This window comes from Hevea brasiliensis, chromosome 1 (assembly GCF_030052815.1).
Source record: "Hevea brasiliensis isolate MT/VB/25A 57/8 chromosome 1, ASM3005281v1, whole genome shotgun sequence".
NCBI classification, from domain to species: domain Eukaryota; kingdom Viridiplantae; phylum Streptophyta; class Magnoliopsida; order Malpighiales; family Euphorbiaceae; genus Hevea; species Hevea brasiliensis.
In genome coordinates, this window is record NC_079493.1 from 118381886 (window position 1) to 118399236 (window position 17351).

The 17351-nt window shown below is 35.4% G+C and overlaps 4 protein-coding genes across 6 annotated transcripts; all 4 read right to left on the reverse strand.

The window, feature by feature from the left end:
* Window positions 1-1547: 1547 nt before the first annotated feature.
* LOC110650293 (uncharacterized) lies at window positions 1548-3356 on the reverse strand. The gene is made up of 2 exons (XM_058148942.1): window positions 2278-3356; window positions 1548-2083 (listed from the first exon to the last, which is right to left on the reverse strand). Exons 1-2 carry the CDS (start codon window positions 2449-2451, stop codon window positions 1907-1909), a joined length of 351 nt encoding a protein of 116 aa, XP_058004925.1. The 5' UTR covers window positions 2452-3356; the 3' UTR covers window positions 1548-1906.
* Window positions 3357-3505: 149 nt separating this feature from the next.
* On the reverse strand, window positions 3506-10995 carry LOC110650290 (uncharacterized). Of its 3 annotated transcripts, none has more exons than XM_058148928.1 (3): window positions 10686-10995; window positions 5154-5309; window positions 3506-4025 (listed from the first exon to the last, which is right to left on the reverse strand). In XM_058148928.1, the coding sequence occupies exons 1-2, from the start codon at window positions 10924-10926 to the stop codon at window positions 5158-5160; spliced, it is 393 nt and encodes a 130-aa protein (XP_058004911.1). In that variant the 5' UTR covers window positions 10927-10995; the 3' UTR covers window positions 3506-4025; window positions 5154-5157. The 3 variants fall into 3 exon arrangements, with proteins under 3 accessions (XP_058004911.1, XP_021660884.2, XP_021660883.2); XM_021805192.2 differs by lacking the exon at window positions 3506-4025 and adding an exon at window positions 4117-4264; XM_021805191.2 differs by lacking the exon at window positions 3506-4025 and having other exon boundaries at window positions 4927-5309; window positions 10686-10994.
* Window positions 10996-11845: 850 nt separating this feature from the next.
* Window positions 11846-12466, reverse strand: LOC110650297 (EPIDERMAL PATTERNING FACTOR-like protein 8). Its single transcript, XM_058154305.1, has 2 exons — window positions 12361-12466; window positions 11846-12102 (listed from the first exon to the last, which is right to left on the reverse strand). The coding sequence occupies exons 1-2, from the start codon at window positions 12464-12466 to the stop codon at window positions 11846-11848; spliced, it is 363 nt and encodes a 120-aa protein (XP_058010288.1).
* A 3541-nt stretch (window positions 12467-16007) lies between these two features.
* On the reverse strand, window positions 16008-17077 carry LOC110650291 (26.5 kDa heat shock protein, mitochondrial). Its single transcript, XM_021805193.2, has 2 exons — window positions 16712-17077; window positions 16008-16561 (listed from the first exon to the last, which is right to left on the reverse strand). Exons 1-2 carry the CDS (start codon window positions 16980-16982, stop codon window positions 16149-16151), a joined length of 684 nt encoding a protein of 227 aa, XP_021660885.2. The 5' UTR covers window positions 16983-17077; the 3' UTR covers window positions 16008-16148.
* Between the last annotated feature and the right edge of the window lie 274 nt (window positions 17078-17351).

Genomic DNA, 17351 nt, shown 5'->3' on the forward strand with positions numbered 1-17351 from the left:
GCTTGGCTCCATACCTAATAATAACTACAGACAAATGCAAAGAAATGAAAAGACAAGCATGAAAAGCATGTTAGCACCTGATCACTGATGGATTGAAAGAAAATGATGAAGACCCATCTCATGTTGATATACAATGCATACAGGACACACACACACACACAGAGACCAGTTGTTTCAAGAATTTTTATCGGCCGCTCATTCGCCTGTGGATTCTTTATTTTTATCAATTAGATTAGGATTGAATTTTGATTTCATAAAAATAATTGTAATATTATTGAGTGAACGCTGATGGATATTCCCTCGACTGATTATGATTGATACTTTAGAACCAGAGTGTCAAGAGAAGAATCGAGGCCCAAATGTCAAAATCATCTGATAAAGAAGCATAAGAAATGGTGGAATTAATAGTGGCTTGAAAGTATATTTTTATTACATATGCGTCTCTAGCCATTATTTGTGGCGTTCTCATCATTTTTTGGTTTAACCAGCTATGTGCTCCTTTAAGAGAACAAAATGGAAAATTGAATTTGGGCCTGTATTTATTGGGAAATCTAATTGACCGTATTTTTAATTTTTTATTTAAATTAATTAAAAATTTTTAATTTAAATTTTATTTAATTAAAAATTTTATTTTATAGATTAAATTTCTTGATTTAAATAAAAAATTAAGATATTTAATTTTTTTATTGAATTAAATTTCATCTTTTAATTTATGTTGCATCTAATATAAGCTTGAATTCATATGAGAATGAGCTTAACAACTATTAGATCAGATATTTATATTGAAATATGTACAAAATTAATTAAAGTGTATATATAAAGTGTACGAATATAGATGTAAAAATTTAATTTAACAGTTGATAAGCACATTCTCATATGAGTTCGAGTTCTCTATCATCATTTCCTTCTATTTAAGCTAAAAATCAAAAGTTTATTTTTTTTTATTTTTAAATTAAATTAAGCTAAATTGAAAATTCTAAACTAATTTAGACAAAAATATATGCTAAATTGAATTTTTCTAATAAATATAAGGATAAAATTGCGCTTTAAGCCGAACAAAATATCTTTGTCAAGTTCCTATTTAATTCATTGATGCTTCCCTCTTTTATCACAAGTAGATTATAAGCCATGATAACAAAAGCTTTTGAATGTTGGTTTGATTAATAAGTGCATTTATTATTTAGATTTTTATTTAAAGTATAAATTTTTGAACGAGTTATAAAGAATTTTTGGTATAAAAATTGAAATTTTATTGGAAATAATCTATTTTTAGTTGACTTTGTTTTGGATTCAACTTGAAAGCATGTTTACTATACTTTCTAATAGCCAACTTCTATGATCCATGATCTAATTTTTGCTGGTGTGATTTTGTTTTGCAATCATTATGTATGGCATAATTAACCCAAATCCATCAAAAGAAGGGGAAAAAAATGGAGAGAGATATTAATGTTGGAACCAAACCAACCTACTCTATTATGAAATAGAATAGGATCAGATTCTTGAGGACTTCATAAGAGTTGGTAAACTTTTAAAATAGAAGCATGAGCTTTAGGTAATTAATTACTAATTTAGTATTAAAGCATTAGAATTAGAATTCAATTGCATAATATACACAAAATAAAATCACAGTTCACATTGTGATGTTACTAGGAGGCTGCAGCCAAAGGGGGACGGTCATGGTGGGGACGGGGGAGAGCTATGCAAGAAACTGGGTGAAGATTTATTTTCTTGTTGGCCATCTTCATTTTCGTCCTCTGCTTCCCATAGAAATCTAGCGTATGAAGCTAAGACATAGCTGCAAGATTTGGATTTTTTTTTTTTTATAAAGAAGAGGAAATTAATTAGTTTCAAGTTCTTGAATCTTTAATTGGGGAACATCAAATGCCATGTCAAAGTTGGATCTGCCTCACCAGTTCTCTAGAGAAGTTTTTACAGCTTGATCAAAGTAATTCTCAGCTCTCTGAGCATCCTTTTCTTTTTTCCATATTAGATCAGCATATAATGACAAAATATCTCCATCATTTGGATTTGCCAAAATTGCTCTCTCACACAACTCCTTTGCTTTAGCAAAATCTCCTCGAAACTGCCCACAAGAACAAAAACTAAAAGATTATATAAAGAGAGTTTACGGAGAAGGAAAGATGGTCAATTTTGGCTTAGTTACTGATAAATGCTAATCTAACAATTCTAAATGATCAAAATGTTGACAAATATAAGCTTGCTAGGAATTTGGAATAGATTTTTTGAACTGTTAATGATCAGTTTAAGATCTTATACCTCTTCCAAGAACTTGGCATAGTTTCCAAGTAAAAGTCCATTTTCAGGATCAGCTGAAATCATTTTCTGATAATAAGCATCAGTATTGTCATTCCCATAAAACTCTGAACCACCATTACCACCTCCACTATCCGATCTTCTCCCTCCACTACCACCACCACCTTCACTCCCCATTCCATTACCCACTACAAGTGTCTGCAACCCGCATCCCTTTTCCTTATCATCATCATCAGTCACCACTTTCTCGCCCAACCCAGAACCTAAAAAGAGTTTTTGAATTCTTGAATTGGGTTTTGCTTCTTTCTCTTCCTCATTACTATCTTTCTTACACTGTTGTTTGTTGCAGTGACAGGTGAGCCCTTCTTGGGCTTTTGGAGATTGGCTTCTTGTTGCAAGGATTGGGAATTGGTTGTGACTTTCTTTGTTGGGTCATCAATGGAAGGTTGAGAGTGAAAGGAAATTGATTCGGTTCTTTGGAGGATCTGAAACTCTGGCTCTGGTGAGTACTCTTTGGAATGGGGAAGCCATGAGTTTAAGATTGGTACTGAAGAGCTCCACAAGAGCATGTTTATGGATGAAGGAGAATTTAGAATGGCAAAGATTGTGGAAAAACTGATTTTGAAAGGGAAAATAATAGCTTTTCAGAAGGATATATTTTAGAAACAGGCAAAGTGCTTTTCAGAAGTGGCTTTTGGATTGAAGTGTTGTTTTGGAGAAGGGAAAGGGCAGCCTCCCTGCTCCAACTTCAGGGACAGAAAAGGGATTGGTGGGCATCTGTATTTTATTGGAATTAAAGAAACTCGTACATGATTAAATACTCAGCTGTTGATGAACTTGTGATGAACCACAATGTAGAATTGGGATCTGATCGTCGGATCTCTTCCATTTCAGTTCCGATCTCAGGGATCATAGGATTTCCCTTCTTGGAAAGAGTGAGTGGACGGCTCATAAAACAAAGCGGCATCACTATCTTAGCTTGCTTTCTCCTCTGCCAAACTAGTTTAGACACGTACCAATATTAAAAGAGAGATTGATAGGGTCCAAGAAATTGATGAGGAAGAAGAAGAAGAGGGTAATTGACATATGTTGTCTGCTTTCATTTTTCAGTTTGTGGGCTAGGATGACTCTCATGGAATGTTACTGTGTTACTGCTAGGATAAGACTTTTTTAGCAGATTCCCCTATCGTTGTCAGGGACGCAATCACAAGTTGATACGAGTCTATGCAAATGATAAAAATACAAACTTTAGCTCATTTAAATTGAACTTAAAAATCAATCAAAATATTTCAAATCCCATGCCCACAGTCGTCCATTATGAGGCAATCTGCTTTCACACGACATGCACTTGCTCATACATGCTACTACATCCTCTTAATGGAGTATATTATATTTTACCAGCAATTACATAACTGATTCTGGTATTTGCAGTCATAGATCTTCATTAGAAGTAGCTACAAGGACTCGAAAGTGGGAATCCAAAAGAGATTTACCTCTGGGAGGACAATTTTCTTTAACTTGCAAGAAGCAAAAGATTGATACCTTATATAACAGCCCATGATAAGAAACTTCCCAGCTTCTAGACTAGCAATCCACATATTCAAACTTCATTATGCCAATTCAAATACTCTACCACTTACACTCGTTTGGACCCATTCCAATGTTGGTAGCTTTAACTTCCAATCGGGTTTGGCTTTAGTTGGAGATCCTACAAAATTGATAAGGTCCTGGTCCCAGTCCCCGAGGAGATACTGGAAAGGTTCAATTCCCAACTTGAAAATTTCAAGTTCAAATCCAAATGAGGCAGGGGAGAGAGAGAGGGAGAGGAAGAGTGTGTGTGTGTGTGTGTGTGTGTGAGAGAGAGAGAGAGAGAGAGAGAGAGAGAGAGAGAGAGAGAGTAAATTCACTGGAGAGGACTAGAATAGATATGTGCATGTGTACTGATTTTATTCTTGTGCTGCTTAAACTCTGAACTGCAGCCATTTCCAACCTAGATGAAGAACTTAAATGTTAGTATTGTTGTATAAAGTACTTGAGAATGAATCGATGTGTATTTGTAAATAATTTTTTCATTTTGAAATGGATATTATGATTTATTTTATAATGTCTCTATTTTTATTTCTTTTGCTGCAAAGATCATAAATATTTGAAATGTGAATGTTGTGTATAGACATAATGCAAATAATATATATATATTTTTTCTTTTTAATAATTTTTTGTTACTTATAAACTAATTAAAAGTATTATGGAACCTCACTTCCAAAGGAATAGTATGAACTAAAAACACAAATACGTAGGACTCATGTATTTAATAGGTAGATCCAACCACATATCTTGTATCTCAAATTCATAATAAACCAGATTTAAGAAAAAAAAAAATCTACCTAAAAAAAAGTCTAAAAGGATATCCTATCACCTTAGTGTTCCCTTTCACCTTAGAGTGGTTACCATATTACCTTCCCGAAACGCACTGGTGATCACTTTAAATCCCAAAGATAATTAATGTTTCTTAATATCCCAATTTTTGCCACGATATGCTACCATAAACGTTCAATGGGCACAACGAAAACAGATGTTTTCGCTGTTTTAGTTCCTCCCTGGAGTCGCAAGACGACTGATTACAATCAGTCTCATAGAAAATCCCACAACACATGAAAAGAATGTCCCTATAAATTTATTTACTGAATGTAAACATTTCATTTTAAATTGAATTATTGAAAGTTTCCTAATTCAAGTTTACTACGTTATTGATAAAATGAATGTGAACAAGGCTACGAAAACCAACCTATATAGACAACAACGCATCTTTTTCCATGTAAATAGATATAATCTAATACTACTCCCTTGAAGACGGTTATATATACAACTCAAATGCTTACTATATCATCTTCTAAATCGAGATCCCTTGTTTGATCTACCGCCACCATTGTTCCTTCCATCCCATGCAGAAGCCCAGAAGAATAGAGACATCCAGAAAAGAACAGCTAAGAAGATCTGAACACGGTCCTGAAGTCTAGACAAAGTTCCAAAAATGCCTGCAAGAGGGTAAAAAAATCATAAGAAGCCAGCTAAAAAACCCGATTTCAGAGCAGTTGAGTCGTAGTTGACTTGATTTCCACTTTCTCACAGTTCAAAAGATAAAATAGGAGACCACTTTACTAACCTATCATCTAATACAACCAAACAATTACCACCAGAATCAATACCAAGTACAACAAACAATAGTAAACATAAAACAAAAACATAGTTTACCATTTTTGTTGCAAATGGAAAAATTCAGTAGATGATTAATTCATTGATTAGGCTAGCCTAAAACATACACAAAAAGATTAGTTCACCTAAGGGATGAGAATGCAATATATGATATAACCAAGCCAGTTCCCAAGCTTTACAACGGATTCAAACTGGGAAGAAAAATTGATGCCACAGGTTGAGGAACCAGCTTATTAATCCTTTGAACTCCGCCTAAGTAGTTTGCGCTTAGCCGGTCCCAAGCCCAGATAAAAGAGGAGGGTTGCGGTAGGTGACAACCAGCGTAAAAATTTCGTCACACCCTATGATATGGATTCAAATGATATAAACGTTGGGGCGTCCTCTACTAACGACGCGCTATATCGGAGCCCGGGTGTAGTGATAAATATGCAAGGGTGTAGGGCGTTCACCGAAAGCGACGCGCCATGCCGGCGCCCGGGTGTGGTGTTAAGTGAGCAAGGATTCCCACATCATGGACGGGTGTGGGTAAAGAAGTTAGTCCATAGGACAGATAATAGAACAAATAGTGGAACAGAACACAAGATAGACATAGAAAATAATAGAAGATATCATAGAAGGAGACCAATTAGGAAGGAGCAGGATAGGAGGAGGATCAGGGTTGGTACTTGGAATGTTGGATCACTTACAGGAAAATTAATGGAGCTTGTGGATACCTTGGAAAGGAGAAGGGTGAATATTGCTTGCATTCAGGAGACTAAATGGGTAGGAGAGAAAAGTAAGGAAGTGGGTAATTCATGGTACAAATTGTGGTTTACCGGAAAGGAGAGAAACAAGAACGGAGTGGGTATAATCATAGACAGGACATTGAAAGACGCAGTAGTAGCTGTGAAAAGAGTAGGAGATAGAATTATACTAGTAAAGCTAGTACTAGACGGAGAAACAATAAATATAGTTAGTGCTTATGCCCCACAAATAGGACTAGACAAAGGAGAGTAAACAAAGGTTTTGGGAAGATATGGATGATTTAATGCAAAGCATACCGAATGAAGAGAATGTTTTCATTGGTGGAGATTTGAATGGACATGTAGGAAGTGATAGGCAAAGTTATGAGAATGTTCATGGAGGTTTTGGTTTTGGCAGTCGAAATGAGGAGGGAAAAAGCATCCTGGATTTTGCTATGGCATACGACCTAATACTAGCAAATACCTACTTTATAAAAAGAGAGTCACATTTAGTGACTTTCAAAAGTGGGCAACATAGAAGCCAAATCGACTTCCTCTTAACCAGGAAGACAAATAGAGCTCTATGCAAGGATTGCAAGGTCATTCCAGGAGAGGCTTTAACAAGTCAACATAGGTTGGTGGTCTTGGATGTCAAGTTTAGGAACAATTCAAGTAAGGTCAGAAGAAATAGTGTAGCTCGAACAAAGTGGTGGGAGTTCAAAGGAGTAAAGCAAGTGAAGTTCAAAAATGAGCTTCTTGAGTCTGAAGTATGGAAGCTAGATATGGAGGCCAATGATATGTGGATACAGATGGCATCAAAGATTAGAGAAGTAGCTAGAAAAGTACTTGGGGAGTCTAAAGGACATGGACCACCCTCAAAAGAGAGGTGGTGGTGGAATGAGGAAGTACAAAAGGTAGTGAAGAGAAAAAGGGAATGGTATAAGAAATTACCTAAATGTGATAATAATGAGGCATATGAACAGTACAAGATAGCAAAGAAAGAGGCAAAAAAGGCAGTTAGCCAAGCAAGAGCACAGGCCTTTGAAAAGTTATATGAGAAACTTGGAACTAAAGAAGGGGAGAAAGATATTTATAGATTAGCAAGGAGTAGAGAAAGGAAATGTCAAGATCTCAATCAAGTTAGGTGCATTAAGGATAAAGAAGGAAAAGTGTTGGTGAAAGATGAGGACATTAAAGAAAGATGGAGAAATTATTTTAATGATCTCTTTAATAATAGTCAAAATGGAAATAGCGTGAATATAGATTATAGAACAATAGAAAAGAATGTAAATTATACTAGAAGGATTAGATCTTTAGAAGTAAAGGAAGCACTTAAGAGAATGAAAGTAGGTAAAGCCTGTGGACCCGATGAAATACCAATTGAAGTGTGGAAGTATTTGGGAGATATGGGAGTGGCATGGTTAACTAAATTATTTAATAAGATTCTAAACTCAAAGAAAATGGAGGATGAATGGAGGAAGAGTATTTTAGTACCTATTTTTAAAAATAAGGGAGACATACAGAGTTGCTCAAACTATAGGGGAATTAAACTCATGAGCCATACTATGAAGTTGTGGGAGAGAGTTGTGGAGCATCGACTACGTCATGATACTTCTATCTCTCTCAATCAATTTGGTTTCATGCATGGTCGTTCAACTATGGAAGCGATCTTTCTCATTAGAAGCTTGATGGAGAAATATAGAGATGGGAAGAAAGATCTACACATGGTTTTTATTGATTTGGAGAAGGCTTATGATAGTGTTCCAAGAGAGGTCTTATGGAATGCGTTAGAACAAAAGAGGGTATCTATTAGGTACATACAAGTATTGAAAGATATGTATGAAGGAGCAACTACTATTGTGCGCACAGTGGGAGGGGACACAAGAGATTTTCCGATCTCAATTGGATTACACCAAGGATCAGCCATAAGCCCTTACCTTTTTACATTAGTTTTAGATGAACTGACGAAACATATACAAGAGAGTATTCCTTGGTGCATGATGTTTGCGGATGATATTGTTCTAATAGATGAGACACGAGAAGGAGTCAATAGGAAGCTAGAACTTTGGAGAAGTACTCTAGAGTCAAAGGGTTTTAAGTTAAGTAGAACGAAGACAGAATACATGCATTGCAAGTTCAGTGAAGGCCAAACTGGTGATAGTGAAGGAGTTAGTTTGAATGGAGTGGCACTGTCCCAAAGTAATCACTTTAAATATCTAGGCTCAGTCCTTCAAGTAGATGGGGGATGTGAGGAGGATGTTAGTCATAGGATTAAAGCCGAATGGTTGAAGTGGAGACGTGCCACGGGAGTTTTATGTGATCGTAAGATTCCCAATAAATTAAAAGGAAAATTTTACCGTACAGCCATACGACCGGCTATGTTATATGGTAGTGAGTGTTGGGCACTGAAAGAGTCGTATGCATCTAAGATAAGAGTTGCAGAGATGAGAATGTTAAGGTGGATGAGTGGTCATACTAGACTAGATAAAGTCCGTAATGAAAGTATTAGAGAAAAGGTAGGAGTGGTGCCAATTGAAGATAAGTTGAGAGAAGGGAGATTGAGGTGGTTTGGTCATGTGAAGCGTAGACATACGGAGGCTCCAGTTAGACAAGTAGAGCACATTAGGCTAGAGGATAGAAAGAAAAAAAGGGGTAGACCTAAATTGACTTGGAGGAGAGTAGTACAACATGACTTAGAAGCATTACACATTTCTGAGGATTTAACCCAAAATCGTTCAGAGTGGAAAAAGCGAATCCATATAGCCAACCCCAAATTTTTGGGATAAAGGCTTAGTTGAGTTGAGTTGAGTTGAGTTGAAGTATAAGCAACGAATCAGTATTAGGGCTAGCAAAGCATTTCAGAGCCTAGGATTTCCAAGGATACAGAAATAAATAGTCATTTTAGTGTTGCAATTAGGTTTAGAAAAGAAGATGGAGTGAGTTGAAAGAGAGTTGTGAACAGTACCTGTGCTATTGCAGCAGAAAACTGAACGAATAAGGAAAATGAGAAGAAAAAAAGAGAGAGAGTTGAAAGGGACTGTGAAAAGATCCTTGTTGCAGCGCATACAGCCATGCTCTGCACCAATCCTAGTTTTCTATTTCTATTATTTAATTAAGAGCTACCGTCCATAGTCCATAAAGCCTAATTGTAATGTGGCTATATAGTATATACAAACGCTCCGGACGTCAGCTCTCCATGACATAGGAAAACCTCAAGTACAATGTTAGGAAAACCTCAAGTACAATGTTACTAAACAGTTGGAGGAACTAGCATTACTTGCTACGTTGAGAGTAACTCTCGAGCAGTGATCACTGCTATTTTGCGAGGGATGCTAATTTGCACTTTGCAGTCTATCTGTCTATTTAAGACTCATGATTCACGAAGCTTCATAGCTCTGCCAAAAGCAATATTGTGCCAATGTGGCGGTGCTCCTCATTTCATTTTAACTTAGTTATAAATGCAATGCCTGATCTATATCCCATACAAGAAGGTCATGTTTGAGATTGCTTCTGCATTTTGGGTTTTGCCCAAATGCAGTTAATATACTATAAAATAATCACATATCACATATACCCTTTTTATATAAGAATATACTCTCTATGAAATATTTTCTAGAATATACCAAGAAATATGCTCCAATCACTTTTCTCTATGAAATATTTTCTAGAATATATCAAAAAATATGCTCTAATCACTTTTCTCTATGAAATATTTTCTAGAATATGCCAAGAAATATGCTCCAATCACTTTTCTCTATTCATGAAAAAGGATTTCTTTCTCTCAATCCTCCTCTTCATTCCCTCTCTACTTAATCTCTATTATACTACTATCCCTTCTAACTCGAGCTTACTACCCCTTTTGATGGACCTCACTAGTGGACCTCTTTGCTTGCAAGCCCCTAAGACGATGAAAATAAGACTACATTAGTGAAGCAACATATCTTTCTCTTCTCATCAGACCTAAAGCATAAATCCAGACACCCATCAAATGTAACCTCAGTAAATGCAAGGAAGTTCTCAAATTGCTCATTTACTTTTCACATTAAGAATTCCTTGGAAATTCTGCACCGCAAAATTCTGTGACATCTCAAACTTAGTAAGAGAAGGGAAAATCAAGAAGACTTTTCAACAAATTTATAAATTTTTTCCAATATTAAGCTAGCCCACCCCTCATGAAAGTTCTACCCTAGCAAAAAGTATACCAAAATCCCAATCAGTAAGCAAACCCTTAGCCTTTACATATTCCATTACTTTAACTTAATCACCATTTCGAATACAATTAGACTGATTTTGCACTGCAAAACATCAAGTTTCCAAATAATTACAAAATTGTTAATAGCCCATAACCATATTTGATATATTCAGAAAGTAATTCAATCATAAAATTATCAACTAAATAACGCAGATACTTGGCAACTTAGAACTAAACTATAATAATCAATTAAAGGCGGCGTTCGGTGTTCCTAGAGTCCAAACCTCTGGGACGAACAGGGTCCTTTTCGGGTGGCGGGTCGGACTGTGGAGCCGGTTGGGGCGACAACGCGGCGTGGAGGCGGCATGGGTGTGAGTTGGAATTGGAGCGAAGCGACAGAAACTGGAACTGGGAATTAATCGGGATAAGAGAAGGAGACTGATAATTTTTGGCATTTAACTTTGGAAAGGCTTGCGGTGGTGGTTGCGCAGAACGGGCTGTAGTTGCCGGAGAGAGAATTGCCATTTTTGATGAAGGGGGAAAATTTGAAACAGTGTATTGGGAATCATATTAGGGTAGATTTCACTCTAGCCAAAATTTATTTTAAATTACTTAAATTTGTTTTAAATTTAATTATTATTATTTAAATAATATTAAAATTCGTTTAATTACATATATTTTAACAAGTAATTTATATAAACATATTTTTTATTATTATTTACTTAGTTTATAGAAATTTAACTAAAGGTTTTTTTTCATTTTTCTTTAGAAATTCATTTTTTAAATAACAATAACGATAAAAATTTTATTTATAAAAAATAATTGACAATTCAAAGAGTTAATTTAAAAATTTTCAATTTTTAATTACAATAATTTTTATAAAATTATATTAAAATTTAGTAAATTTTATAAAAAAAAATTAAAATTTATTTCTATGAAAACACTCCTAGTTACCCATTATTGAAATAGGAATATCAGTAGATAGACTAGAGAATCCTATATAAAACAACGAACATGGGCATCCAGTCTCTGTATACGTCTTGCCCTAGCACATCAATGAAAGCTTCCAAAACCTTTACTGTGAACTTATGAATTATCACCAAGTTATGAGGACTTGACACTTCCATATGTGGTTGCATTTATGAACAATAAGAGCTACTCCCACACCAGAGAGACTCAGAGATGACAAGTCTTTTCATATTATCTTATATAACATTTATCTGCATGCATGTGCAACAAAACTCAGAGTACGCACTTGGAAACAAAAAATATATATATATATTTCTAATTGCATCATTAACGCCTGCCATTACATATGGAGGGAGAGAAAGGAATTGACAGAGATAATTATTAATTAAGAAGTTTCATCCAGCTAGAACCTAAACTGTAAACTCTAGATAATATATCCACATAGGGAAATGGTGTTTTACATTTGTATAAGAGCTCATGGTTGAAAGAGCTTATTTCCACATCTGCATTTCCATGAGAGAAGATAGTAACGACCGCTATCATCATCATCTCCATGAGATAATGCCTTAAAAGTGGGATCCTTTTGGTGAGAAGGAACTACTAGAGTAGCCATGCAAGGCTTGCAACTGAAGCACTTGTTTACACAACCTGGAGGCTTTGAACCCAACACCATATGCTTCCTTTGCTGCTGCAAATTCTCCCCGTTGCTTGAAAGTACCAAGCCTTGAGCTGCTAATTATATATTGAAGCACAGAACAAATATTGCAAAAACGAAAAGGTTTTTAAGAAAGATATATATATATATATAGAACCACCAAAATTCAAAAGACCCATTTTAGAATTAAGTTCTAGGTTTTAAAGAAAAGTGTTTGCAGAACTAATAACATGAAATTAGAAGGTAAGACCTAGGTGGGAACTGAAAGTTTTCTGTATATATATAATAGTTCTTTCTCTCTTTTTTTTCCCTTCAAATGGGTTGGATTATTTTACCTGATTTTGGTGGTAGAAACGTTAGACAAGAAACGAAAGCCACAGTTACTAAAGCCACAGTTACTGCAAGTTTCAGTCCATCTGCATAGGCTCTTGAAGCAGCCATAATTAGCCAGCAGCCGGCCAGCACTAATAAATTAAAAACAGTGGCACTTGTGAGGTGTGTTACACTAAAGAATAAAGAGACATAGCCGAAGAAAGTGATGTTGGGAGAACAGAAAAGGGAAATTTTTTGAGAAAGAGGACTGGTTGGTTCTTTATTGCCGCAGAAAAAGATTTGATTAAATGGGTGTATATATAAAGTGTTTTAGCCATATTCTAGTGCTGTTGCCCATGTGGGCTTGTTCACCAATTAAAGAAATCTAGACTCCGTCACTGTTTTGAAGTAGAAAAGAATACAAATTTCCTCTGTTGTTTTGGGAAACTGTGGCACCCATGACTTCTTGCTTTGATTGAATGACTAATGGATCAACTTCCGTTAGCAGACTTAATTGACTGTCTTTATTAATTACTCCCTATTCAGCCACTAACCAAGTTTTTCTTGCCTCTTTAGAGGAAGCCCACAGAACCATTTGTCTATCAAGAATGATGATTGGCAAGACTTTTAACTTTTAATCAAATAAGAATGCTGATTGAATCTCACTGATTGAACCAACTTTTTAAAGAAAATGCACTCTTTGTTATGATTCTTGGGTGTAAGTTATTTTGAGCAAATTATTCTATTTTGCGAATTAATCTTTTTTCAACATAAATTGGTCAAAAATACTATTATGGGGCAAATCATCAGCAGAGTTAAGAGTTATATTGAATCTTTCCTGACGATTTTTCAGATGCAAACAGAGAGAAATATGGAAGTCTTAATTACTTCCGTTTTCCATATTTTCTACCTTCTTTTCTAAGTGGAAGGAGATATGGAAAGCCCAAGTCTGGTGTTCAGGCTACATCCTATACATAGACCAGTCAGTTCAATTATGGCACAAAAGAGTTATTCTTTATCATGTGAATCTTGTCTCGTACATGTACTCTAAACAAATTTTTTACAAGAAAATTATTCCAACCATGCATCATGATGGATGGTGAATTAATGTAGACAAGAAAAATCTTTTATTACAATTAAAAAAAAAAAACTGTAGTATGTTTTAATTCACTGATACTTTCAAATGTTCATTTTTTTTTTAATTTTTATAAGTAATGTAGAGTAACAATACTTTAATAACGTCAAGATGGGATGCTCAAAGAATAAAAGCAAGAATAAAAACAAAAAGAAGAAACGTTATTGGCACTGTAATCTATTTTTAAAAATAAAAACAAGAAACAATAAATGGGGAGGGGGAAAAAGAAGAGCGATGCAGGGTAAATAGAGAAAAGAACGGAGAGGTAAAGGGCAGACAAGGGTAAGGGTTGCTCGCCTTTTGCAGCCTTTCTTCTCCACTTTCAGGTACAGAGTTTTCATTGCAAGAGAGGTAATGAATCAAATAATGAAATTTCAATTACTGCTCTTCCCTCGGAATTCAACCTCCTCTCCCCGTTTTTAATTAACTTGGTCCACATCAATGAATTATCTTCGGAAAAAAAAGAACACCAAATTCAAATCTCTCGCATTTCCAAAGTCATCTTCTTATTTGGGATTTTCAAGAAGCTAATTTTAAATTTTGAGGATCACTGAAAGAGGAAATAAAATGATGCTAATTAATAACAAAGAACCAAAAAAAAAAAAAAGTTAAAAGACTATATGTTAAATGCTCAAAGAATAGCCATGGCATGTCCATGCCCCACAGAGAAGAGAAGGAATAGACAGAGGCACATAGCAAGCGAGCAACGGCTGTGATTTATGAAGGGGCACAAGTGTGTATGTATGCATATGGTGGGTGTGGTGAACATAAAAGCTAGCAAGTTTAGACCTTCCCTAGCCCTACGTCAAACGTGTTGAAATCATTATAATCACGTCACTCAGTGATTGACATGTCTCAGTTTCTACTGGATCTTTTTTCAGGTGCTTCCGAATTTAACATGGGTTTATATGCTCACTTTTAACAAAGTGTTATTTTTAATGGATAGTATTTCATAAAAACAAAAACCTACAAAAAGGCAAAGACCTATTACAGTAAAAGGCTCCTGAACCAAATACACCCTAGGCTCAAGAAAAAGTTAGGCCTAAGCTCAAAAGAAATTAGAAAATTTTTATATACCCTCAGTTTATTATTATAATTTAAAATATAAATATATAAATTTTATTATATATTTTATATTTTTAATTTATAGTATAAGAAAAAATTCAAAGAAATTAAATTCTAAAATCAAATGATCCAATTAGTAGAGAAGCAATTCGAACGTTATTGAAGGCATGTAGCGTCTGCACCATCTAATAGCCTGAGACAACTACGCCAAATCATGGAAGCCTTGATAGAGGAGGCCACCCACCAAAAACAAAACAGACCAGAAAAGTCAAAAGGTCGCTAAAAGCAGCCTTTGCAATCGTCGTTGTCCACCATCTCCACACAGCTGAAGTAACAGGAGAAAAGTAACAAAATTAAATGCTCTATGGGGGTAGCAAAGTTCATTAGCAGTCTCTAGTCATGGAGGGACTGTATGCTACATAGAAGCGTTGATGAACATCTCTAAAGGTGCTTAATCCAAAAAAACTAAGACTCGTCTAGTAAACATTACTCCTAACAGCATAAGCATGCATGGCCATCAAAGGCTGAGATCAGATCAGCACAATCATACCACCTAAAGTTTAAAGGATACCTTTACCATTTGCGCATATCTGTTTGAAAAAACCACAAACAAAACCTATTTACACCGACCCAATCGTGAGGAGGGTGAACCCACTAGGCTAAGTCAGGCAGGGTGCTTGCTAGAGCCAAAGGACAAGAAGCAAGAAATGAGAGAAATTTCTCTCTCTACAAAAGTTAGAGAGAGGAGAGCTCTCTGGTGGACTAGTAAAGAAAAATTACTTTCTATACTTTAAGATTTTCATAATTTTTTTCCTGAAATTTTAAATCTCGACCTAGATTATCATGTAGCATTGCTTATTTATAGACTTTCAAATCTCTTTACAACACGTTAACCTCTCTAATTTTATCCCTTAGTTTTTATATTGAACTTGGATTGTAAAAATCGAAATTTTATAGTTTTTTTTTTCCTAAAATTTATTATTATTTATAAATTAATATTTTTATTTTTAAAATTATATATATTAATTTTTTTTAAGAAATATTTATTAGTCTCTATAATTTCATTTTACTAACAAATTATTTCTCCCTTTTAATTTTTTTTTTCAACATATTTCCCTAGCCAAAAGAATTCAAATAAGATAAATAATTTGTTATTCCTTGAATCTCTCTCTCTCTAATACCCAATTTTTTTTTTCCAAGTCTCACTAATACCCAATTGAATATTAAAAAGAAAATCATTCAAATATGCCATTATTCATATCAATGGAACATCAATTGGAACCCAAAAATGCTAATCAAGAGATTATTTGAAAAAGTTGCAAGAGCTCGACTATGGGTGGGGTTGCTGGGTTCATAAGGGAGTAGCTAGGTGGGGTGGTTGTGTTCATGACAGTACTTCACCTCATCATTAGGTTGGAGAAGACAATTTGAAAGTGACACATATATATAGATGGAAGTAGGCAAAGTATCTCCATTCAATTTTCTCCAAGAGAACTCATTTTTATTATCAGTCACACGACTTACATCTGTGAAAACGGCTCGCATAGCACACCAAAACAACAAGAGAGAGAAAACAAGCTTTAATTAAACACAAAGCACAAGCAGCAGAAATCAATGGATTTGAACCTCCTTCAAATCCTTTTTAGGCTGTTCAGTCCTGGGAATGGTAATATGGAGAACCCCATTCTTCAACTCGGCTTTAATATCATCAACTTTAGCATCATCAGGCAGCAAAACACCGGTGTTATAGTATCCATAGCTCCTCATTGACCACTGCTCGTCGTCAGATGCTTCTTCTTCTTCTTCCTTGTGCTCTCCCTTTATTGTCAGGACCCCATCATCAATGGTGATTTTCAAGTCCTCTTTGGATAGTCCAGGAACCTCGTATCTCAGTTTGTAGCAATCATCTTTCTCTTTAAAACGGTCCATTAGGTTTGCGGGTGACAAGTTTAGGCTTTCGAATAGCCTGTTGATGTTCTCTGTCGCTTGCAACAGTGCATTTCCTAACCCTGAGGGGAAGAACTCTATGCATGGATCAACATTAAATCAGTTAGAAAAAGGACTTCAGAACCACTACAACAAAACTATTTATCGATTAATATTATAGTTATGTAGTTGTTAGTGTTAAACTCGGGACCTTATAACTCTGAAAACAACTAATAGAGTTCAATTACCATATAGCTGTGGAACGAATTCTCGTCCATTGCTCCTCCACAGACCCCTCCGGCCTCTCCTCCTAGGAAATAGTTTAGACTTCTTATTGCCCTCACTTACAGCAACTTCTTTACCATCAGAAGTCTCACCAGCTGTTGTCATAAACCTCTTCAACAATTCATCATTCCACCTTTGCCTTGGCACATCAACACCACTCCTCTGAGTAACCAAAGAAGTTGAGGAGCCAAGCCTTTGAGACAAATTCCTCAAAGCCAGACGTGCCAAAGCCATTCTTAGAACTTGGAACTGCTTAAAAACTCAAAGAAATTGAAAGGAAAGAAAAGATGGGTTTGATTATTTTCTATTGATGTTGGAAGGTGATTTAAAGAGAGCTGTTTTGGCAGTGGGTGCAATGGGCTGGACAGTTGGAGAAGGGTCTAAGAGTTTCTGGGAGGTGGTAGCACGTCAGCAGACAGGATTTACATGTAAGCAAAGGATGGTTCTTGGCCTTTCTTTCATATGCCAGTAGCGTTCCAGAGGAGAAGCATGAATCTGATGCCACGTTTTTCACCTCTTTCCCCTTAATTAATTTGTCACATATTGCTAGAAGTCAATATAAATATGTTTTTAGGAGAAAAATTATTCCACTTCCTTTTTTTA